The 25,007-nt window shown below is 44.7% G+C and overlaps 2 protein-coding genes and 1 long non-coding RNA gene across 3 annotated transcripts in view; 2 read left to right on the top strand and 1 right to left on the bottom strand.

Annotated features, from left to right (window-relative positions):
• Positions 1-6: 6 nt before the first annotated feature.
• LOC307190703 lies at positions 7-25,007 on the bottom strand. Its single transcript, XR_013829525.1, has 3 exons — positions 24,962-25,007; positions 4,363-4,468; positions 7-1,104 (listed from the first exon to the last, which is right to left on the bottom strand). It is a non-coding gene; the product is annotated as an uncharacterized lncRNA (long non-coding RNA).
• Positions 22,592-23,209, top strand: LOC307190702 (protein Tob1-like; the record flags this gene model as incomplete). The annotated part of the gene is made up of 1 exon (XM_079930050.1): positions 22,592-23,209. The coding sequence occupies one exon, from the start codon at positions 22,592-22,594 to the stop codon at positions 23,207-23,209; it is 618 nt and encodes a 205-aa protein (XP_079786176.1).
• The window catches only part of ASRGL1 (asparaginase and isoaspartyl peptidase 1), a 30,525-nt gene continuing 29,970 nt past the window's right edge, over positions 24,453-25,007 (top strand). Inside the window, exon 1 of the mRNA XM_079930049.1 lies at positions 24,453-24,548. The gene's annotated coding sequence lies outside the window, so the exon portion shown is untranslated. The remainder of the gene's footprint in view (positions 24,549-25,007) is intronic.

Here is a 25,007-nt window from a genome sequence, read left to right as displayed (position 1 = left end):
GGTGGCGCAGTGGTTGGGAGTCCGCCTGCCGATGCAGGGGACACGGGTTCGTGCCCCGGTCTGGGAAGACCCCACATGCCGCGGAGCAGCTGGGCCTGTGAGCCATGGCCGCTGAGCCTGCGCCTCCGGAGCCTGTGCTCCGCGACAGGAGAGGCCACGACAGTGAGAGGCCCACGTACCGCAAAAAAAAATAAATAAGTAGAAGGATGAAGATATATATGTGTTTTGGAGGTAAAGAAAGAATATCAGAGACTGAAAGAATTATTGGATTCAGATCTATTGGGACTTCCCTGGTGGTCCAGTGGTTTAGACTTCACCTTCCAATGCGGGGGGCACGGGTTCCATCCCTGGTCAGGGAGCTAAGATCCCACGTGCCTCGCAGCAAGAAAAACAAAACAAAACATAAAACAGAAGCAATATGGTAACAAATGCAACAAAGACTTTAAAAACTGGTCCACATCCAAAAAAAAAAATCTTAAAAAATATCTATTAATTGCCCACTTAGTCCTGTCTCTGAGCAGTGTATTTGCCAAATATACACAATCTAACAACTGAATACTATTTTAAAATTTATTATTATTAGTATTTGCCTTTGAACACATATAGGAATATGCAGTGCACACCAATCCTGTTTTAATCTCATTTCAATTTCTCTTGTGTCCTTGGTCTCTACTCAAATGTCTCCTTATCAGTGAGATCTTCCTTGATCATCCTTTTGTCAACGTCCACTTCTTCTCAACCGTCCTTGTTGTTTTTTTTTTAATTATTATTATTATTTTATTTATTTATTTTTTGGCTGCGTCAGGTCTTAGTTGCGGCACAGGGATCTTCACTGAGGCATGCAGCCTCTTCGTTGTGGCGCGCAGGCTTCTCTCTAGTTGCAGAGTGCAGGTTTTCTCTTCTCTAGTTGTGGCGCGTGGGTTCCAGAGCGCTTGGGCTCAGTAGTTTGCGGCACGCAGGCTCTCTAGTTGAGGTGTGAGCTCAGTAGTTGTGGTGCAGGGGCTTAGTTGCCCTGAGGCATGTGGGATCTTGAAAGGTAGATTCTTTACCATTGGACCACTAGGGAGGTCCCTCAACCTTCCTTGTTTTCATGAGTATTGATAGCTAGGAGTGAAAATAATAAGTAGGGTACTTAGTATTATTCAAATGATACGTATATAAAATGTACTTACATGTCTGTGGTTATATTATGTCAATGGTTCTCAGAAAAGGGAATCCATTATAACCGTAAAAACGATTAAGGACCACAAGGAAGAGCTTCTGTTTAAGTGGCTTATAAATGTCTACATTTACACAGTTTAAAATGGAGACATTTATAAAATATTTATTTTTTATTTACTCATAAGAATAATAAATTCATATATTTTAATACATAGCATATCTTTATTAAAAAGTTTATATTTTCCAAAAGGACAAAAAAAATTGCGTTGCATTGGGATTACCAATGTTTAGAATTTTGCAAGTCTCTTTAACATATGACTGATAGAAAACTGCTGAAATATATTTTCTTCTGCATTAATTCTGTCGCTGTGTCACATATCACATAGCCTCTGGAAAACTCCAAAGAACAATTGTAAGAGAATGAGAGTGACCTGAAAAATAATAACTTAGTATCATTATTAAAAGAGTTTGATCTCCCAGGACCCCTTGTAAGAATCTCAGAGTTCCACAGTGGCCCATGGACCAGGCTTTGAGAACCACAGTATTATGTCAATGTGTGTGTGTGTGTGTGTGTGCGTGTGTGTGTGTGTGTGTGTGTGTGTGTGTGTATAAAAGTTCTCCTCTGGGCTTCCCGGTGGCGCAGTGGTTGAGAGTCCGTCTGCCGATGCAGGGGACGCGGGTTCGTGACCGGTCCGGGGAGGTCCCACATGCCGCGGAGCGGCTGGGCCCGTGAGCCATGGCCGCTGAGCCTGCGCGTCCGGAGCCTGTGCTCTGCAACGGGAGAGGCCACAACAGTGAGAGGCCCGCGTACCGCAAAAAAAAAAAAAGGTCTCCTCTGAAATCATTAAATATAGGCCAGAGGTGGCCTTGGATTAACATGTGAAACATACACAGGGGATTCCAAAACCAAGGGTGCAGTTCAATATCATACACGTTACCAATATCATCATCTCAACAACTGAAAAAGAGAAATCTCCCTATTATATGACTAGATGAAGGTTATTTAATGAAACTCAATGACCATTCTTAATAAAAATTTAAAGTAAAATAAGTATAGAAGAAACTATTTAGGTACAAAAAAATAATTTACAATGCCAAGAGCAAGCGCAGTTCTAAAATAACGGATGCAGGAATTCCCTGGCGGTCCAGTGGTTAGGACTTGCTGATGTCACTGCCGAGAGCCTGGGTTCCATCCCTGTTTGGGGAACTAAGATCCCACAAGCCGCGTGGCACGGCCAAAACAAAGAAAATCATTTAAAAAATTAAAATAAAATAAAATAATGGATGCTAATGACATTTCCATTAAAATCCAGGATAAACAAAAATATGCCTGTGACATGCAGTCAGTCAACCTTGCTTTGTGTCAACCCCCCTAAGTAGCGACAAAAATAATAAAATGGACCAATCCTAAATATTTCCAAAGAAGACAGAAAACACATTCATTTGCAGAGAGCATGATTGTTTTGCCAGGAAACATGAGACAGGCTCTTGAAATACAACAAGCAGTATTAAGATAGTAAGATGAGATACTTTGTAAGGCTAGATGTATCAACAATGTGTAAAAAATACAGCAGCTTTTATATGCTCTCCGTCGTAGCTACTGGAAATTAGAGAGGAACTAGGATATCCCCAGAGTGAAATCAGCAAGGTGGCGGAAGTCCCAGCCTTTATTCCCCCGCAGAAAGACTGATTTAACAATGATACATGGGGCTTCCCTGGTGGCACAGTGGTTAAGAATCCGCCTTCCAATGCAGGGGATACGGGTTCGATCCCTGGTCCGGGAAGACTCCCACATGCCGCGGAGCAACTAAGCCCGTGCGCCACAACTACTGAGTCTGCGCTCTAGAGCCGGGAGAGCCACAGTTACTGAGCCCACGTGCCATAACTACTGAAGCCCGCACATCTAGAGCCCGTGCTCCACAGCAAGTGAAGCCACTGCAACGAAGAGTAGCCCCCGCTCGCTGCAAACAGAGAAAGCCTGCGCACAGCAACGAAGACCCAATGCAGCCAAAGATAAATAAATAAATATTTTAAAAACAAACCAAAAAAAACCCAATGATACATGGACCAAAACACCTTTACGAGAGGTCCAGATTCCCGTTAAAAAGTTTCAATACACCAGATGAGCACAATACGGACTCTCATGTAAAGAAAGTGTGTCTCCATTTACTGGGACTTAAGATGAATTGGTTCTCTCAAGCTGACACAGTCCATATAGCCCAGGGCTGGCAAGTCAGGGCCACACCTCAAATTCTTTATTTTATTGATTGGTTTCTCTGCCTCTCTCTCTATTGATCGTGGGAAGGCAACAGGTCCCCAGTTAATGGCCTGCTACAGATAGACAAATTCTAAACTGGATTCTAGAAAGCTTTTCTCCCTTAAACAATACTGCAGCACATGACTTCTGCCCTCTTCCCACCTTCCTATCTTCATCAGTGCCTTCCATTAGAGAAGCTAATGAGAAGGCAGCTGGCAAGAGAGTCTGAGATTGGGCCTTCCCTCTGGCGAAGTGGTTAAGAATCCGCCTGCCAATGCAGGGGACACGGGTTCAATCTCTGGTCCGGGAAGACCCCATATGCCGTGGAGCAACTAAGCCCATGCTCCACAACTACTGAGCCTGAGCTCTAGAGCCCACGAACCACAACTACTGAGCCCGCATGCTCTAGGGCCTGCGTACCGCAACTGCTGAGCCAACTGCTTCTCCTGCAATGAGGAGCCCACGTACCGAAGAGTAGCCCCTGCTCACCACAACTAGAGAAAGCCCGCACACAGCAACGAAGACCCAACACAGCCAAAACAAACAAATAAATAAGTAAAATTTTTTTAAAACCTTCATTTTCATTCAACCTGTCATGGACACCATAGGGTTACTCCTTTCTTCTCAAGGGGAAAGATGGCAAAAATCTGCTATTTCCATTATCATAGGTGGCACTTGTGTTCGCAGAGGACTCAAACTCCCCTATTCAGGAAGGGACCAGTGAAGGGGTTGTGACTTGCTGTCCTCAGGGGTCTCCTGCACCTGTGGGGCTGCCCTACAACGAGAACGTGTATCTCAAGGACACGCCAGCTCACCTTACTGTGGGAGGAGCAGGAAGAGTTGTTAACACCTGGCTTCACTGCTACAAGGCAGCTCTCCCTCGGAATTGCTTTCAGTAACATCCGTTCCCTAGGTAGAACAGACGTATTGGAACAGTGCCTCACCTTGGTCTGGCAGTCTTGACTCCTGCAGAAAAGGACTTCGGATGGAGGGAGGGTCCTTGACATTCAAGTGTCTTCTGCATGGTAAGGGAAACCTCTGGAACACTGCCTGGAAATCAGGAGCCCATGACAGTTTCATTAATGCAGTGCTCCTCCAATCTTTCAAATGCAGCCTACATGTTCTTCTTGACATGGAAGGGTTCGCATCCACAAAAGATCTGCTTATTGTTGTTTCTTTAGTCCCTACATCGTCCCTGACTTTATGTATGTATGGCCTTGCCACAGCTTTGGGGCCAGTGGAATATATGGGTATAATTTCATGTTAAAGGCTATGCGTGTCTGTTGGAATTTTTCTTCCATGTATTGAAATGTCTGGCCTGTGTCTTTGTGAGAAGAAGTCTCCAAAAGAACATATATAAAGTAAATCAAGTAATGCATCAACAATAAGTGCATCTGGTGTATATCTATATAATGGAATACTACTCAGCCATAGAAAAGAATGAAATCTTGCCATTTGCAACCCCATGTATGGACTTGGAGGGTATTATGCTTAGTGAAATAAGTCAGACAGAGAAAGACAGATGTTGTATGGTATCACTTATATGTGGAATCTTAAAAATACGACAAATTAGTGAATATAGCAAAAAACAAACAGACTCACAGGTACGGAGAACAAACTAGTGGTTACCAGTGGGGAGAGGGAGGGTGAGAGGGGAAGTATAGGGGTAGGGAATTAAAACTATTATGTATAAGCTACAAGGGATATATTGTACAACACAGGGAATATATCCAATATTTTATAATAACTGTAAATGGAATAAAACCTTTAAAAATTGTGAATCTATCGTACACTTGCAACTTATAAAATATTGTACACCAACTATACTTCAATTTTAAAAAAAGTGCATCTGGGTAATGGCATGATGGTGTTCTACTATACATATCATTACAATGTTTCTGCGTGTTTGAAGTTAATTCCAAATACAAAGTTAAAAATTGTATTATTGAGGCAAAATGTATTGTGATGAACACAGCTCTGCCTTCTCAGAAGAGGAGGCCTTGGGCCATCCAAATAGTGTACCTGATGGCACTGGCTCACGGGAGTACCCCACTGATGCCACGTGGTGGATGAAGTCAATTTACAAGTGGATGATGGTCCCCAAACTGTAGGTTATGTCTCAACTGGTACCTGGGCTGGATCCCCAGCACTATGAACAGCACAGGTAGCCCAGTGCACACACTGAGTAACTGTTATGGAGAATTCCGGAGCAAACCAAGCATTTCTGATATTTTCTTACCTCCTTCTGCCTAAGGTATGACACAGAAAAGAGATTTAAACATCACAAGGCCATCACTTCATGGCAAGAGTTGGTGAACAAGGTGAAGGAAACAACCTCTGACGCCCAGTGGATTTTTCCATGTTATATGCCTCCCTCTGCAGCTCACACCCTTGGCCCAAAGTCTGAGCTGCCTTAGGGGTAGGAGGGGGCCTGGCAGGTGGTCTGTGGGAGTAGTAAGGCGTGGCTACATCACTCACACGTTTCCCTGAGGAACCTCAGGGCATAAATCTCGTAGGTTCCACAATGCAGAAAGGCATGGGAAGAAGGGATAAAGTGGCTTCAAGGAGTTTGTAAGATAAGGTGTATTGGTGATTTGGGCACCAGCAGAGATGCCTGCAACTTTGCATGAAGACCAGACATTTATTTCAATTGTTGATTCTTTTTAAACACGTGATGTAAAATGTTATTGATAAATGTATCTCTTCATGAACTGAATGAGGACTCTTGATTTTACATATACACGGATACTGTGAATTATTGTTAAAATGAGGTACTTTTATTCATGTTTTTCACCTTCATGGATGTAAACTCTGAAAACACTTGTCACATGAATTTGCAGTTGCAGAATGAGTTTTGTGATAGCGATGCCATTCAATTTTTTCAATCATTCTGAACGACAGGCTAAAAATGGCATCGTAATTTATCACTCAAAATGATTTTTAATAATTTATCAGTCAGTTAAATTAGGTCCTCTTTTGATTTTATTAGAGGAAAGAAGTAGAAATCACTTGATATAGAAAAATTTTTCTGTATCACCAAATAAGACTTTAAACTGTTTCTTTGAGGTCCAGGGATTTCTAAACGCAGAGTCAAGGATCTGTGTTAAGATTCTGGTGGATGATGCAGAAACCTACTGTCTTTGGTAAATTGGAACAAGAGGGATTATGAAAGGGGAGGTGGGACATATGTTCGTCCGTTGCAAGACCTAAAGAATCTCTGGGATTTCCAACCTCAGCCAAAAGGACACGAGTGACCAGAGCATCCCGCTGAAGACATGAGTCCCCAGAGTCCCTGTGTGTCTTGGGATAAATAATATCTATCTCCACCCACCACCTTCCTATACCCTTGTTCCTATAGTCAGTACTAAGAATATTAAAACCACAATAAGAGTCACTTAGAACTCGCCATAAAACAATAAAGTGATTGAAAAAGGAATGGTCTCTTCTTAACTGAGAGAAATCCCAATGGAACCAGAGTCAAATTCTGAAGCACAATTTGTTAGCATTTAGGATAAATAAACATTCCTCATAGGCAAAGTCAGGTAGACTCAGTTTGTTATTTGACTTTGGGAGAGAGGTGATTTACTTTGTTTGACTTAGTACTTATATTCTTTTCCTTTTTGTTACTTAAGTGTCATAGCTACTTTTACTGCCAGATACTGTGCTGGACATTTTTTTCCTGTATTATTTATCCTAAGACAAATCCCATGAAGTAGGCAGGATTATGTCACCTTATTTTACAGAGGGGGAAACTGAGGCTGGGAGGGTGAGCACCTTGCTGGTGTCCCCACAGGTAGAAAGTGCCAGAGCTGGGCTTGAACCTGGGACCAAAGTCGGGTTCCTCCCCTCAACCCAATAAGTGAGTACGTGCTAATTTTGAGACATTAAAACAGCGCTTTAGAATTTAAAATAAGCCCACAGCTGCCACATTAGGATTCTAATGGGGGCTGCACTGAATTTGTAGAGTAGTGTGAGAACAGTTGACATCATTAAATGCTTTCATATTTCCTTGAAAGTAAGGTGGGTGCGTCCATTTACTTAGACCCCTTTCTTGGCTACAACTAGAAACAAAATTCTGAAGTGAGAAAGCTCACCAGTGAAGGCAACATACAATAAGGGTAGGAAACCATCCACACACAAGGCTAGTAGGGAGGTTACAAGACAGAAGTAGTAAAATCATCTGTGTCCGCAATAAGCCGTTAAGGGATACGCAAAACAATTAGATGTAAAATATGACGTCAAAAGCAGTCATTGTAATGGGAGGAGAGTACAGATGCAGGGTTTTTAAAATCCACTTGAAATTAGGAGATCAACAACTTAAAACAATCATATATATATTATATGTGTGTGTGTGTGTGTATGTGTGTGTGTGTGTGTATTTAGACTGCTATACAAAAACCTCATGGTAGACCCCCTTTTTTATCCAGGAGTAAAGTTTCATGATGTTATCCTTAAAGGTTTATATATTCCTAATTAAATATATTTCAATATTTTTTTTGTTGCTATCGTTACCTTCGTCCATTTATCATTATTTCCATTAGGTTATGTACTGGTAACAGCTGGTTTATCGATTGTGCTTGATGTTTACATGCTGATCTTGTATTCAGCTAACTTGATGAATTCTAATGAGTTCTAATAGTGTTTTCAATAGATTGCCTTTAACTCCCCGATAGTTGATCAGCTGTCTATAAGTGATGACTTATTCCTTGATTTTTCTTTCTCCATGGAATTTTTCCCCTTGTTTGAGGAGGATATTTTAACAACATATGTCCCTCCTTTTTTGAAAGTAGACTTTTATTTTTTACAGCAGTTTTAGATCCGCAGCAAAATTGAGCAGAAAGTTCCCATATAGTCCCTCCCCCACACAGGTACAGCCTTTCCGACTATCAACAGCTCTCATCAGATAGTTCATTTGTTCCACTGATGAACCTACATTTGCAATAGGGAAGAACAAATCTGACTCCATATTGGATCTGTTTCTTTTACTTTAACCTCTGTATTCTATTGCTTTTGCTGTAAGTTAATCACTAAAGAGATGTGCCTACAAGCTTAAATTAAACACTATGGCCCATCCCTGGGAACACAGCCTCCCACGCAATGAGAATTAAGCTAAAATACCTTTGTTTAGCTCACAGGAAACCTCCTGACAAAGCCCACCTGTGAATGACTCCTGCGAGGAAGAAATTAACACACCCCCTCTGGAGTCTGACTGGAACCAGGAAATGTTTGACTTTACCCCCCACCCCTTTTAGTATAAAAGAAGCCTGAGTTCTAACTCAGGGATGATGGTTCTTTGGGACACAAGTCCACCATCTCCTCGGTCTGCTGGCTTTCCTAATAAAGTTGTCGTGCCTTGCCCCAGCAACCTGTCTCTCGATTTACTGGCTTACTGGGCAGCAGGCAGTATGAGCTTGGACTTGGTAACACACTGACACATCATTATCACCCCAAATCCATAGTTCAGTGTTCATTCTTGGTGTTGTATGTTCTATGGGGTTCGACAGATGTATAATACTAATTATCCTCATTATGGTACCATGTGTAATAGTCTCACTGCCCTGAAAATCACCTGTGCCATGTGTACTCATCTCTTCCTCCTTTATTTTTTCTTTTTTTTGCGGTATGCGGGCCTCTCACTGCTGTGGCCTCTCCCGTTGCGGAGCACAGGCTCCGGACGCGCAGGCTCAGCGGCCATGGCTCACGGGCCCAGCCGCTCCGCGGCATGTGGGATCTTCCCGGACCTGGGCACGAACCTGTGTCCCCTACATCGGCAGGCGGACTCTCAACCACTGCGCCACCAGGGAAGCCCTCTCTTCCTCCTTCTTAACCTGTGGAAACCACTGATGTTTTTACTGTCTCCACAGTTTTACCTTTTACAGGATATCATATAGTGGGGATCATACAGCATGCATCCTTTCCAGGTGGGCTTCTTTCGCTTAGTGATATGTATTTAGATTCCTCCGTGTCTTTTCAAGGTTTGGTAGCTCGTTTCTTTTTAGTACTGAACAACAGTCCGTTGTCTGATGTGCCGTGGTTTATTTATCCACTCACTCAGTTAAAAATCTAGATTGCTTCCAAGTTGGGCAACTATGAATAAAGCAGGCACAAACATCCTTGTGTGGTTTTCATGTGGACATAGGCTGTCAACTCTTTGGGGTAAATAGCAGAGAGCCTAATTGCGGGCTTATATGGTGAGAGTATGTTTCGTTTTTAAGAGACTAACAAAGTGCCTTTGAAGGTGGCTGTACTGTTTTGCATTCCCACTGAATGAGAATTTCTGGCGCTTACATCCATGCCAGTGTTTGCTGTTGTTAATATATAATCTTGTCTAAAAAACAGAAGAAGGAAAAAAGAATTAAAGAGAGACAGATGAAGGAACTACAGTGAGGAGTCTTCGACTAGAAAAATTTATTTGATCAGAAACTGAGGTGCAAGGGGCAACTGAGACGGAAATTAACTTGCATCCACCTCCAGTCCATCTGACATGTCACTGCTACTAGACATCCAACCTGAAAGTACCACTTTCTTTACAATGCACAGATCATCAGTGCTGGAGGTGGACTTTCTGGCTTTGAAAATGTACAATTTTGAGCAAGTTTCTTGCTTTCTACACTCGGCTGCCTCAACTATACAATGGAAATCTTATACATTTGTAGCAAGGATTAAATATAATAAATTGTGATTAAATATAATAAATTGTGTTTCTACAGTGTCTGGCCATAGTTAGCAATCAAATGTTGCTACTCTTTCTATTACCACCATTGTTATTAGCTGCAGATATTTTTGCAATCCAAGAGCATGTATGGAAGGTGACAACTGTGTTTCCGGCAAAGAATGTCTGCTGTTCCTCTTCTCTGGGCCAGGCACTGTTCTAAGCAAAGAAGAGAAAACCAGATATTGCCCCTGCAATTATGGAGCTAAAGTCCAACGGGGCTCGCATCCGTTAACTGAGTTTACTCTTGTAAACCACAACCTCGTCTTTGCTGCCAAAGATGCGCATGGTACCAGCCCAGCCATAAAAGAGAACACTGACCAAGTCATTGGGAGTGAGGGACCAATTCCCCAAGGATGGGAAGGCTGAACTGAAATAGAGAGCCAGCTAGGCAAGGAGGAAGGCAGACATGAGAAAGGATAAGCTCTGAGCTGAAAAAACCCTGAGCCGGTGGGAAAAGCTTTTGGAGTAATAAAAATATGTGGACACAGTCCTCTTTGAGAGATACCCGTCCTCGTAATGGAATATACTTGCACCGGCGCAAGCTCTGTTCAGCAGAATTCCTCACAGCTCCAAGTGCTGTAAGAGAGATGTGACTGCATCCTTGGGTCCATGGGTCTACAGACTCAGAAACCATGAGCTGCGCTTGCTTCTCCATCTAGTTCAGAGAGGAAGTGAACCTAGGTTTCCTTCTAGTTCTGAAAATCGGTGATTATGTGGCTTTCGTCAGTGCTCTAAACTAGGAAGAGCCTATGACACGTCTTTTGACAAAAAGGACAAGAAAATAGTAGTCAGCTTTTATTGAGAGTTCAGACTGGTAAATTTTACACACAAACACACACAATTTATTCATCATATAAAACCTATGGTGTGGCACTTTTACTAGCCATCTTTTACAAATGAGAAAACTGCATTAACTTATATAAAGAGAGTAACTGTCGTACGATCTGAGACTGCAAACAATATGAACCCAGGGCTCCATGGTTCTCATTACTGTGCCCGCCGCTCCCTGGGGACGGAGGGGGAGCTGGCCGCAGGACCTCCCCAGCATCCTGTGGGATTGAGGGGAGCACCACTGCTGCCCCCTGGTTGGGACTTACCAAACCCTGCCAATGTGCTCACTGATAACGCAGTTCATAAATGTGTCCCTCGTTAGTAAAGGACCTTCTCGGTGGTTCCCGGTCCTGCTGCCCCACAGAGTCACTAGTGGAGTTTAAATAGTCCAAGTGTCTGGGATTTACCTCAGATCTATTGAGTCAAAATCTCCAGAAAGGGGAGCGTGGAGAATCTGTATTTTTTTAAAAGCTCCCGAGTGATTTGACTGCACAAGCAAGACAGCAAACCTCTGGCCAGAACTCTCAAATATACTTTAACATCAGTGGATAATTTGTGATTTTAAAAAAGCTTCTCGGGCTTCCCTGGTGGCGCAGTGGTTGGGGGTCCGCCTGCCGGTGCAGGGGACACGGGTTCGTGCCCCGGTCTGGGAAGATCCCCCATGCCGCGGAGCGGCTGGGCCCGGGAGCCATGGCCGCTGAGCCTGCGCGTCCGGAGCCTGTGCTCTGCAACGGGAGAGGCCACAACAGTGAGAGGCCCGCGTACCGCAAAAATAAAATAAAATAAAATAAAAAAGCTTCTCCCTCACACAGAGCAATGTAAACAAAGAGGAACAAAGGGTGTTGCTCACCACCCAGTCCTACAAGGATTAAGTCACTGAGGAAATCAGAACAATAACAGGATACGCTGTGCTTTGGAGAAGCAGTCTCCTTAGACGGAGACATCTCGGGAAGAATTTTAAGGAACCCAGGTTCCTGCATCTTCCCATACACACACACACAAATACCAAACCATTAACTGAGATATCTGATCCGTGTGACCACGCGTCATCTCTTACCGAGATGTATGCTTGCCTGCACGTATTCCACAGCCCCAAATCATATATGTATACTGGCTTCTCCCCCGCCTCTTCAGAGCGGTTCTCTCGGAGCTCCTGAGAGGCTAGTGTCCTCATAAGGTCCCCAAATAAAACCCAAACTCACAGCTCTTATGTTGTGCGTTTTTCCTTCAGTCAACAGCAGAATGGCAAGAGAGTGGGGCTGTGCTATCGTTGGGAGTCTGTCCCCAGGGAGCTCACAAGCCAGCAAGGAAAGAAGAAGAGAAGCCCACAGTTAGAATCCTGTGTAATGAGTTCCACACCGGTGTGCACACAGGGTAACAGCAAAGGGACTCAAGGAAGGCGACCCTGGATGGAATGACTTCTGAACTTAATCTTGAGAAGACTGGGGGATGGGGAGTAAGGAAGAGAAGGGGGTTCCAGGTGGAGGAAACACGCAGCAGCATAACTGCCGCTAGGGAGTGGTGAGAATGACGTGTCTGGGAGCTGCAGGTAGTGCCGTGTGTCTGCACAAACGTCGGGCCTGGGGCAGAGTGCTACCAGATGCCTGGAAGAAGGAACCAGAGTTCCATCTGTCAAGCTGGAAGCACCCAGAATAGGCCCGTGAACATCCAACAAGCAGATGTGGCGCTATCAAGAGAGCCCTGGGCTGGAGACAGGGCTTTAGTGATCATAAAAATTGTAGGTGAAGCCATGAGTGTGGTTTAAATTACCAAGCTCATGAAGAGAGAAGAGAATTGACTGTCAGAAAAGTCTAGACAAACAGAAGGAAGGGAAGCCACCAAGGAGACTTATAAAATAAGGGCAGAGGGCTTCCTTGGTGGCACAGTGGTTGAGAATCTGCCTGCTAATGCAGGGGACACGGGTTCGAGCCCTGGTCTGGGAGGATCCCACATGCCGCGGAGCAGCTGGGCCCGTGAGCCACAACTACTCAGCCTGCGCGTCCGGAGCCTGTGCTCCGCAACAAGAGAGGCCGCGATAGTGAGAGGCCCGTGCACCGCGATGAAGAGTGGCCCCCGCTCGCCACAACTAGAGAAAGCCCTTGCACAGAAACGAAGACACAACACAGCAAAAATAAATTAATTAGTAAACTCCTACCCACAACATCTTCTTTAAATAAATAAATAAGGGCAGAGACACAAGATGGGTCACAGTGGAAAGGAGGGGTGAAGTAAAGTCTGCAGAGTCAAGCAAGATAGGGCATGAAAAGGGCTCATTAGACGTGACCGCTTGGAATCCAGCCTGTGGCTTCTGTCTCCTCTGAAACAGGAAGTGAACATGTCTGCTGAGAGAGAGGACAGGGATTCTCATGCAGGTGTGAGTTCAGGTTGTAATCTGGCTAACTAACCAAGGCCACATCACAAAGGCTTCAGCTCCTCTGCCTTCCTTCCTACAGGATCTGGCGGTGGGGTTTCTACTGAGCATTACTCCTTCCGTTGACTAATGTGGAGGTTGCTTCAGACACACCAGAATTCCAGAGTGAGGGTCACACCCAACACTGACCCTGCAGCATCTGGAGATGGTGTTCTAATCCTCCCGGGTGCAAGATCACAGGAGGTAAGGAAGAGGGGGTTTTGAGGACAGATATGAAATGCAAGGTAAGAATGAAAAACTGTCTTTTAAACTTAGTGGTTGAGTAGACACTGTCGACCCTGGAGAGAAGAGTTCCAGTGGTCGACTGTGGCAGTGGCTGGAATGGAGTGCGTGGAGGAGTGAGTGGGTGATGGAATGGGGCAGAAGGAGAGAACATCGTTGGCAAATTCTCTGGACTTCATCAAGGCGTTGCCTTTAGAGATTGTTACTATAACTTCTGGGTCCCCCCACAATGACGGACATCGGGATAATATAAAATTATGAATTTGGGCACAAAGCCTCATTGCCCAAGCATAATATAGGCCAGTGTTAAACTCCCACTGGACCATACAGCTACGGAGAGTGTCCGCTGGTTTGAGGCATCTCCAGCCCTCACAGTTCCCACTGAAAGTTGATGGTTCTGGCTTACAAGTCAGGGGCGTGTGAGTTTAAGGGAATCTGCTCATGGGATCTGCCCAACCCTGGGTAAACTTGACAAAGGAAATGATTAACAGAATTGCCTGGAGCAGCGATGACAGAATCCAAAACCAAAATGGAAATACAGGATGCCTTGTCTGGGACACTTAGACATCTACCCGGAGGCTTGGCAGTTAGCCTGGATGTAGGAGGATGGGAACCTGGGACTTTGTCGTTGACACCCTAGTTGCTGTTGCATCCCCCTATCAACCCTTTCCCAAAGGCATCACAATGTCCTTGGTCATTGTACATTGATGGAAGGTAGCTGAGTTCCATCAGACAAAGAGGATGAGCTCTGTTAACAAAAATAAAACAACAGTAATGTTGATTATAAACAGCAGCTCTGGGTCTGCAGGCATCCTCTTCTCCACCCAAAGGACAGAACCCGACATCAGCAGCAGAGATGAAACCCAGGATAACCAGAAACAGGACTTCAGCAAGCAGCAGGAAAGGCTGTGCCAGGGTTGATCAAGCAAACCAGACAAACCCAGACAATCGCATTTGTGTAAAATAACAATAGTCAACACTTTATTCTAGTCCACATTTCACACAATACTCTCATAAACATCATTTCTTTCCATTGATCGATGGCAAGGAACATATTCTGAAGTGGCTCCTGGAAGAGAATGGTTTGGATTTATTTGAGCAGAGGGAGGGCAACAGTCCAGCTCAGAAGAAACCAGTAAGGTTGCCAGGATTGCCCTAAGCAGACACACACTACGGGATTTCAGTGTGGGCCCTTGACCTTGTAATGCACAGGAATGGAAAACTCAGGCTTCGTTTTAAGATTTTCCTGCTCTACATTAATGGGAATCTAATGACAATCTCATTGAGATATTTGCTATCTACATACCATCTCTCGTTGGCTATGCCATCAGCACTGCCTGCTCAACATGGCAAAGGAGAAAATCCTCCTCTCTTACTCTTACTATATTTCTGAATAGGATAATAAGCATAGAAGAAATTGAAAGGTGTCAGTCATCTGCCTCAGGGTCAGCAAACTTTTTCCGTAAGGGGTCAGGTAGTAAATATTCTAGGCTTGATGGGACACACAGGTCTCTGCTGCAACTACTCAACTCAGCCATTGTAACATGAAAACAGTCTGTAACAAATGAGCATGGTCATCTCCCAATAAATCTTTATTTAAGGACACTGAAATTTGATTTTCACATAATCTCCAGGTGTCACAATGTATTATTCTTCTTTTGGAAATATCTGCACTCCCATGGTTCATTGCAGCATTATTCACAAGAGCCAAGATATGGAAACAACTTAAGTGCCCATCAGTGGACGAATGGATGAAGAAGATGTGGTATGTATTTATATACCACGGAATATTATTCAGTCATGAGAAAGGACATCCTGCCATTTGTGACAACATGAATGGAGCTTGAGACATTTTGCTAAGTGAGGTAAGTCGGACAGAGAAAAATAAATACTGTATGATGTCCTCATATGCTAAATCTAAAAAAGTCAAACGTGTACAAACAGAAAGTAAAATGGTGGCTACCAGGGGATGGGGGGTGGGGGCATAAGATAGATGTTGTTTAAGGACACAAACTTGCAACAGGTGGTAAATAAGCTCTAGAGATCTAATGCACAGTATAATGAATATAGACAACAATATTATATTATAATCATCAGACCTGCTAAGAGACTAGAACTTAACCATTCCAACCACTAAAAAGAAATGATAATTATATGACATGACACACGTGCTAATTATTGCCACACTGGCGATCATATTACAACATATAAATGTATCAAATTAACCTGTTGTACACCTTAAATTTACACAGTGTTATATGTCAGATATACTTCAATAAAAAAAGTTTTCCAAGATAAATAAATGAATAATATTATTCCTCCTTTGATTTTTTCAATCATTTAAAAAATGTAAAATCTATTCTTAGCTTTCAGGCCATGTAAAAACAGGTGTAGGGCCAGATTTGACTCACGGGCCATGACTTCCTGACCCCTGATCTAACTCACAAAAAGCTCCCAGACCAGATGGACTTACTAAATAATTTTCATTAACCTGCAAGGATCAGATAATTTCTATGCCATTTGAACTGTTTCAGAGCGTAGGTCAAAATAATTAACATTTATTGAGCATTTACTGTGTCAAGAAATGTATTAAGTTCATTATACCCACTATTTAAGCAGCTCTAAAGGTGGCTAATTATCACGACCCCCAAGTTCCAGATGAATAAATTGAGGCTCAGAGAAGGTAACTTGCCAAAGGTCACAAAGCTAGTAAATGAAAGGACTGGGATTTGAGACTGGATCCTGTCTCCAGAGCCCACACTGTTGTTTGTGAGAGTGTTGAATAATCACATCTCCCCCTCCGAGTTCTGAATCAAGTGAAAAATATACATGGGAGTAAAATAGCTCTCAAAAGATCAGCTCCATAAAGCTGAATTCTAGGCCCAAATGAACTTACCCAAGCTCAGGTGAACAGCTACCATCTACCGGCAACATCCCCTGGCCTGCCCCAGTGAGCTTAAAGACATGACAGTAGCAAAAAAGAAAAAAAGAGAAAGAAAGCAACAACAAAAAATAATAAAAAAAATTTAAAGAGAGAAAGAAAGCAAAGAAAAAATAAAACAAGCAAAAAAACAAACAAAGAAAGATATCACGGAAGCAGAAGCAGAGCAGTTATGTACACAGGGGGGGGAATGGGAATGATAACACCCTTACCTACATTCCAGAGTGTTATAAGAAGTGCAGACAATTATACCCCAGAATACCCTCTGGGACAGGAAAGGAGCAGAGATGAGTAGCCTGCAAGCAGCCAGGTGCTGAGGGAGCCAAGGAGGGGTGCATAGCTTCACATACCCCATAATCCATTGCCCAGTTTCACAGCCAGTTCTCCTTGTGAGAAGGGGACAACCTCTCTCCTACAGGCAGGCGAAGAGTGGGTTATAAGCAGCTCCAATCCAAGCAATGTAGGGACCATAACGATCAGCTCAATTATGTTTACAATTGCCAAGAGTTGTAACAATCTAAACAACCACCACTTGCTATACACTCACTGACACAGAATGGAGTCCAAGATGCATTACTGAGTGAGAAGAGGAAGTTACAGAACTCTACACAGAGCATGATCTTATCTGTATCAGAGTGGCTGCGGGTGGAGAAAGCTCCCACCAGTGGCCAACATTATAATCGCAAGTCCTCTACCAGGGGATCCTTAAGGGAACAGTGCCAGACTGTGGCCAGAGAGCTGTAACCGCGTCCTGTACATCTGGACTGGAGTGGATGGCAGAAGCTGGCCTGGAGGACACCTGCTTAATTTCATCTACCCCTGGGAAGGGCAGTAAGAAATGATGCCTCTCTGAAAGAAGTCCTTTCAGCCTAGGCTGTAAATTCCCAGCCAAAGAGTGTCTCATTTATCCCATTAGAAAAGGGCTGAGATTCAAACCCTGCTATCATCATGTTCCTCACCCTCCTTTATCAGCCACGGCACAAACGTTATTAATAAACTGCTTGGCAAAAAGCCTGCGACAAAGAGGGAGGGGGTGCCGGACACAATCGCTGCCCCTGGAGAACTACAGTCTAGGATGAGAAGATGATAGATAAAAAGATATTGATATTGACAAATTTAAAGCATAGGGTTAGTAATACATTAATAGAACAAACAGGATTTTATTTATGATTTACATCTTAGTTCTTTCCAAAAATATTTGAGTTACAGTATTAGAATGGAAGGAGGTGCTGAATCATTTAGGACAGAGAGAGCCCAAGACTTGGAGATGGAAGGACAGTAATGCAAACACGAGTTACTGATCTCCAACTTTCAGAGTCAATCTATAGTCAAAGCACTTAACATATGACAAAGGAGGCAAGACTATACAATGGAGGGAAGACAGTCTCTTCAATAAATGGTGCTGGGAAAACTGGACAGCTACATGTAAAAAAATGAAATTAGAACACTCTTTAACACCATACACAAAAATAACCTCAAAATGGATTAAAGACCTAAATGTAAGACTGGACACTATAAAACTCTTAGAGGAAAACATAGGCAGAACACTCTCTGACATAAATTGCAGCAACATCTTTTTCGATCCGTCTCCCAGAGTAACGGAAATAAAAACAAAAATAAACAAATTGGACATAATTAAACTCAAAAGCTTTTGCACAGCAAAGGAAACCATAAACAAACCAAAAAGACAACCCACAGAATGGGAGAAAATATTTGCAAACGATGAGACTGACAAGGGATTAATCTCCAAAATTTACAAACAGCTCATGCAGCTTAATATCATAGAAACAAACAACCCAATCCAAAAATGGGCAGAAGACCTAAATAGACATTTCTCCAAAGACATACAGATGGCAAGGGGCACATGAAAAGATGTTCAACATCGTTAATTATTAGAGAAATGTAAATCAAAACTATAATACGATATCACCTCACACCAGTCAGAATGGCCATCATCAAAAAATCTACAAACAATAAATGCTGGAGAGAGTGTGGAGAAAAGGGAAGCCTCCTACACTGTTGGTGGGAATGTAAATTGGTACAGCCACTGTGGAGAACAGTATGGAGGTTCCTTAGAAAACTAAAAATAGAGTTACCTATTGTATGATCCTGCAATCCCACTCCTGGGCATATACCCAGAGAAAAACATGGTCCGAAAGGATACACACATACCCCCAATATTCACTGCAGCACTGTTTACAATAGCCAAGACATGGAAGGAACCTAAATGTCCATAAACAGAGCAATAGAGAAAGAAAATGTGATATATACATATAGAATGGAATATTACTCAACCATTAAAACAGAATGAAATAAGGCTTCCCTGGTGGCGCAGTGGTTGGGAGTCCGCCTGCCGATGCAGGGCACACGGGTTCATGCCCTGGTCCGGGAAGATCCCACATGCCACGGAGCGGCTGGGCCCGTGAGCCATGGCCGCTGAGCCTGCGCGTCCGGAGCCTGTGCTCCGCGACGGGAGAGGCCACAACAGTGAGAGGCCCGCGTACCGCAAAAAAAAAAAAAAAAAAAAGAATGAAATAATGCCATTTGCAGCAACTTGGATGGACCTAGAGATCATCATACTAAGTGAACTAAGTCAGAAAAGGCAAATATTATATGATATCACTTACATGTGGAATCCGAAGTACAATACAAGTGAACTTATTTACAAAACAGAAACAGGCTCACCGACATGGAGAACAAATTTATGGTTACCAAAGGGGGAAGGGGAGAGAGGGATAAATTAGGAGTATGGGATTAACAGACACAAAACAGATATAAATTAGATAAACAACAAGGTCCTACTGCATAGCACAGGAAACTATATCCAGTATCTTGTAATAACCTATAATGGAAAAGAATCTGAAGAAGAATTTACATATATATGTATTATATATAGTGGAATCACTTTGCTGTACATCTGAAACTAGCATAATATTTTGAATCAACTACACTTCAATAAAAATAAAGTAAAATAAAGAAAACTTTTAAAGGGTTGCCTCCTGGCAGTAATGCCAGGGACTGGAGAAGGGGAGGGGGCAAGGGGGACAGAAAACTATTACTTTTCACTTTAAATTCTTCTGTATCTTTTTTTTTTAACTGTACAGCGTGGAATAGATTTATGTGCCTTCTTTCCCTCTCCCGTATTTCTCTTTATAGCATGACTGCACTACCAATGAGACTTGCAGACCTCACATTTTTGGCTTTTGAGTTTAAAAACCACAGTCCAGATATAAAGAAAAACTATCTCTAGGAATCCAACCGCAGGCAGAATCTATCTGCACTCACACATTTCCCATCCTGACTGATTAAAAATCCTCTGGTCAGCAGGGAAGAGGAGAAAGCTAGATCTAAGATCTTCTAAGAACAATCACAGGACATGTTTACGTGGAGGTCCTAAAAACTGCCTCATGACCTGTTTCTCAACAAATTCACCTCCTGGAGTCAGGGGTACTCGAACTCCTAAATGAGTTCGGGAATCTCAGAATAGAGAGGTTTGAGTCCCATTTCCTGTATGAAGGTCCTGGGGGGGGGGGCAGCAAGCCCCAAGATGTTTTTGTGTTTTGTTTTGTTTTTATTGGCTGTGCCAGTTCTCAGTTGTGGCACACAGGGTCTCATTGCTGCGTGTGGAATCTTCATTGCGGCATGCAGGATCTTTAGTTGTGGCATGCGGGACCTAGTTCCCGGAGCAGGGATCAAACCCAGGCTCCCTGCATTGGGAGCACAGAGTCTTAGCCACTGGACCACTAGGGAAGTCCCCCCCAAGACTTCTGCACACCCTAGAAGGGCTGGAGGGAGCTCACCGATTCCCACTCTGCCCCAGTGGGACCTGTGGGAAAGCCTTTTCCCCACGTGGCTGAGAGTGGTGGAGCTGGGGAGTTGCTACCCAGTGACCCTGGGAGGACCTAAAGCCATAGACAAGAGGATGAAACAGACACACTCTGGCCACTACGGCCAAAGACCAGGGGGGAGTTGGGTTGTCCGCAGAGTGGCTGAGGTTAGAAGAGATGAAGGTTGTAAAGCAGTGCGCTGGTGGCGCCTCCTCGTGAACCTTCAGGAAATGTTAGTTGTTCCTTCCGTTTCTTCTTCTCTTCCTCCTTCCCTCCCTCTCCTTCAATCCCTTCCTCTGTCCAGCTAACTCGCCCCACCCTGCCCCGCCCACTTCCTCCTGCTCTGGTCCCACTTCCTCACTCTGCCCCTGGGAGCCCTCCCACTTCCTCTCCTCCTAGAAAACCAAGAGCCACTGTGTTTAGAATCACCTCCTTGGAGCTCTAGGCAACCTCTGACTTCAAATGGTGTTATCAGTCACACAAATTGGTCATCCCTCCCTTCCAAATCCTACTAAAATGATAACAGACGATGTTAAAAGGTATATTAGCCACAAGGACAGGGAGAAATGGAGAGAAGGCCCTGGCAGGTAAAAGAGGTCACTTTGGAAGATGGAAAGCAAACGGCAGATGAAAGGAAGTTACAATCTACCTAGAGGTGAATCAATTTACTCAGGTGAAGCCCTGAGAAGCTCCGTACTTGGAGCACAGGAATTACCAAAGGTGGGGAGACAGGGGTGACAGTAGCTTCAGGTTGTCTACTTAGTATCCTGTCACCCTTCTTTCCTTCCCAGAGAACTTGGTTTTATTCAGGGATACAGGTGCCCTGTTAAAAATAAAAACTCCTTTTTGAATTAAATAAAGGCCATCTGAAAACAAACAAACAAAAAAAACTCCACCCTGAGACTCTTGCCACTAGGGGCAGCCATGGGACCCATTTCTGGCCAATGAAAAGTCCACTTGGGGACTTCTAAGGATGCTTTCTTGAATTAAGGGGACAAACCTAGTAGGCATGAGCTTTCCCCTTTGCCCTTCCCCATTCCTCCTGCCCAGTAGTGATCAAAGTGCCCAGAAGGATGCCAGAAACAGGAAAGTCACATGCTGAGAACGGCAGAAAATGGGGTGCACCGCCGCTGCACCAGCCTGGATCACTCACACTAGATTTCGTGTTATACTCTTTTTAAAAATCAACACTTACCTTGCTAAACCGCTTGGTCAGGTTTTGTTGGGGGCCTTTGAACCCAATCCGTAACCCAAGCAATTGTTGTTGGTTGAACATTATATATCGAGTTAAACAGCTACATCGCTTCTCTGATCCCACAGTCAGACAAAAAGCCCCTTCCTCCCCCTCCTCAGAGGCCAGAAGTTTAGTCTTTAAAGAATGAGTGTAGGGGAGAAGGAGGAAAGCCCCGGCGCGGCGCGGAGTGGGCGCTCTACGCGGACGCTGGGCCGGGCACCGGGCTGTGCGGAGAAGTGAGCGCGCTCCCCTGACCCCGTCCTCGCCACCCCAAGCCAGAAGGGGCGAGCGCCGCCTGGCGGCGTCGGCGCGCCCTCGGCCCGGCCGGCTCACCGCCGCCTACCCTCCCGTGCCCCTGCCCAGATGCCGGGTCTGTGGTGGAAGCAGCCCCCTCCCAGGAGACGTGTCAACAGTTTTGGTGAAGAGCTTGTAAGATTTCTTAAGAAGAAATATGAAGGGCACTGGAATCCTGAAAAGCCATACGAAGGATCAGGGTTTGGATGTATACACGCAGGGGAGAAAGTGGACCCAGTGATTGAACAAGCCTCCAAAGAGAGTGGTTTGGGCACTGATGGTGTTCGTGGCAATCTGCCGTAGGATCCTAGTGTTTGGATCGACCCATTTGAGGTTTCCTACCAAACTGGTGAAAAGGGACCAGTGAAGGTGTTTTATGTGGATGATAATAATGAAAATGGATGTGAGTTGGAAAAGGAGCTCAAAAACAGCTTTAACCCAGAGGTCCCGGTTTTTTGTTGTTGTTGTTTTTGCGGTACGCGGGCCTCTCACTGTTGTGGCCTCTCCCGTTGCGGAGCACAGGCTCCGGACGCGCAGGCTCAGCGGCCATGGCTCACGGGCCCAGCCGCTCCGCGGCATGTGGGATCTTCCTGGACCGGGGCACGAACCCGTGTCCCCTGCATCAGCAGGCGGCCTCTCAACCGCTGCGCCACCAGGGAAGCCCAGGTCCCGGTTTTTATGCCCACAAGTGACCCAGCCTCATCAGCGTCCAGCTCTCCATCTCCTCCCTTTGGTCACTCTGCTGCTGTAAGCCCTCCCTTCATGCCCCGGTCCACTCAGCCTTTAACCTTTACCACTGCCACTTTTGCTGCCACCAAGTTCGGCTCTACCAAAATGAAGAATAGTGGCCGAAGCAACAAGGTTGCACGTACTTCCCCTATCAACCTCGGCTTGAACGTGAATGACCTCTTGAAGCAGAAAGCCATCTCTTCCTCAGTGCACTCTCGGCATGGGCTGGGCCTGGGTAGCCAGCAGAAGCCACGGCCACAGCAACAGCCATCCCAGCCACCGCCGTCACCACCACTGCAGCAGCAGCAACAGCAGAAAACCTCCGCTCTTTCTCCTAACACCAAGAAACTTATTTTTCCTAATATAAAGGCTCAAGGTAGTAGTACCAATAGAATGTTCCCAGGTGACAGCGCCCTTAACCTCAGTCCTCTCCAGAACAGTAATGCCTTTGATGTGTTTGTGGCCTATGGAGGCCTCCACGAGAAGTCTTTTGTAGATGGCTTGAATTTTAGCTTAAATAACATGCAGTATTCTAACCAGCCATTCCAGCCTGTTATGGCTAACTAAAAAAAAGAAAAGATGTATCGTACAAGTTAAAATGCTCAGGCCCAAGGGGGATTTTTTTTTTATAACCTTGAGATTTTTTTTTTTAAGCTTATAGTAAGGATACATTCAAGCTTGGTTACAAAAATAAAACATGCATCATTTTTCATTGCGAACCAAGCACAAAGTTATTTTATACTGACTGTATATTTTAAAGTATACTCTCAGATATGGCCTCTTATAGTATTTAAGATATAGCAAAGACATGGCTGATTTTTTTCTTTTATAAAATATTGGCACTGGGCTTCCCTGGTGGCGCAGTGGTTGAGAGTCCGCCTGCCGATGCAGGGGACGCGGGTTCGTGCCCCGGTCCGGGAGGATCCCACGTGCCGCGGAGCGTCTGGGCCCGTGAGCCATGGCCGCTGAGCCTGCGCGTCCGGAGCCTGTGCTCCGCAACGGGAGAGGCCACAACAGTGAGAGGCCCGTGTGCCACAAAAAAAAGAAAAAAAAAAAAAATTGGCACTAATAAGTGGGTTTATTGGTCTCTTCTAATTGTATAATTTAATTTAGTACAAAGTTTGTAAAATATCAAAGGTTATATATATATTGTTTCTACGACATGGTATTGCATTTATATCTTTTTTTTTTTTTTTTTTTTTGCGGTACGCGGGCCTCTCACTGTTGCGGCCTCTCCCGTTGCGGAGCACAGGCTCCGGACGCACAGGCTCAGCGGCCATGGCTCACGGGCCCAGCCGCTCCGCGGCATGTGGGATCTTCCCAGATTGGGGCACGAACCCGTGTCCCCTGCACAGGCAGGCGGACTCTCAACCACTGCGCCACCAGGGAAGCCCCTGCATTTATATCTTTTTACTACAGGGATCTGTGACAGCAGCACCTTCATGTTGTATTTTTTTTTACTGAAATTGTAAAATACCCATTTTAAAGACATCAACTATTCTAAATTGTGTACAGGATATTCCTTTAGTGGTGGAATTAAAATGTACGAATATTTGCTTTTTGAAAAAATGTATTTTCTGTTAAAGGTTTAAAGATTTTTGCTATATATTGTGGAAGAAAATGTAATCATAAATATTAATTTTGTACCTATATTGTGCAATACTTGAAAATAACGGTATAAAAATACTTTGAGTCAGGGTCTTACATGTTAAGAGGGACTGAAATAGTTCATATTATGTATTAAAATTCTTTAAAATTAAAAAAAAAGAATGAGTATAGGGGGTGGAGTCAAGATGGCGGACTAGGAGGACGCAGAATTCACGTCTCTGCACAACTAGGGCACCTACCAGGCACTGGTGGGGGGCCACGGACACCTAAGGGGACGGGAGGAACCCCCAGCGACTGGGTAGGACGTGGGGTGTGGGGGGGAGTGAGGGGGGAGGCGAAGTGGAGGCAGGACGGGACCAGCACCCATGAAGGGCGGCTGGGGGAGGGGAGGAGTTTCTGCACCCAGGGGGACCCACCCACGGTTAGGGGTCCAGAGGTGACAGGGGAGAACCTGGGGGAGACCAAGAGGGGGTTGCGCAGAGGACAGGAAGAGAACATGGCAGTGCTTTCCCTGTCCACTTAGGCACCGGGGAGCTTTTGGGCTCCTGGGCCTAATCCTCTGACCTCGGAGCCTCCCTCCTACAGTGCAGAGCCCAAGCCCCGCCCCTACACACCCACCCAGGGCTCCACCTCTACACTCAGACACCTCTTCTGAGACTCCCTCCAACCGCTGGGCAAAACCCCACCCACACACCCTCACCCAGGGCTTACCTCCAACTCCGGAACTCCACACTCCACAGGTGCTGCCTCTCCCCTT

This window comes from Stenella coeruleoalba, assembly GCF_951394435.1.
Source record: "Stenella coeruleoalba genome assembly, chromosome: 8".
NCBI classification, from domain to species: domain Eukaryota; kingdom Metazoa; phylum Chordata; class Mammalia; order Artiodactyla; family Delphinidae; genus Stenella; species Stenella coeruleoalba.
This window is presented reverse-complemented; position numbering and strand designations above follow the sequence as displayed.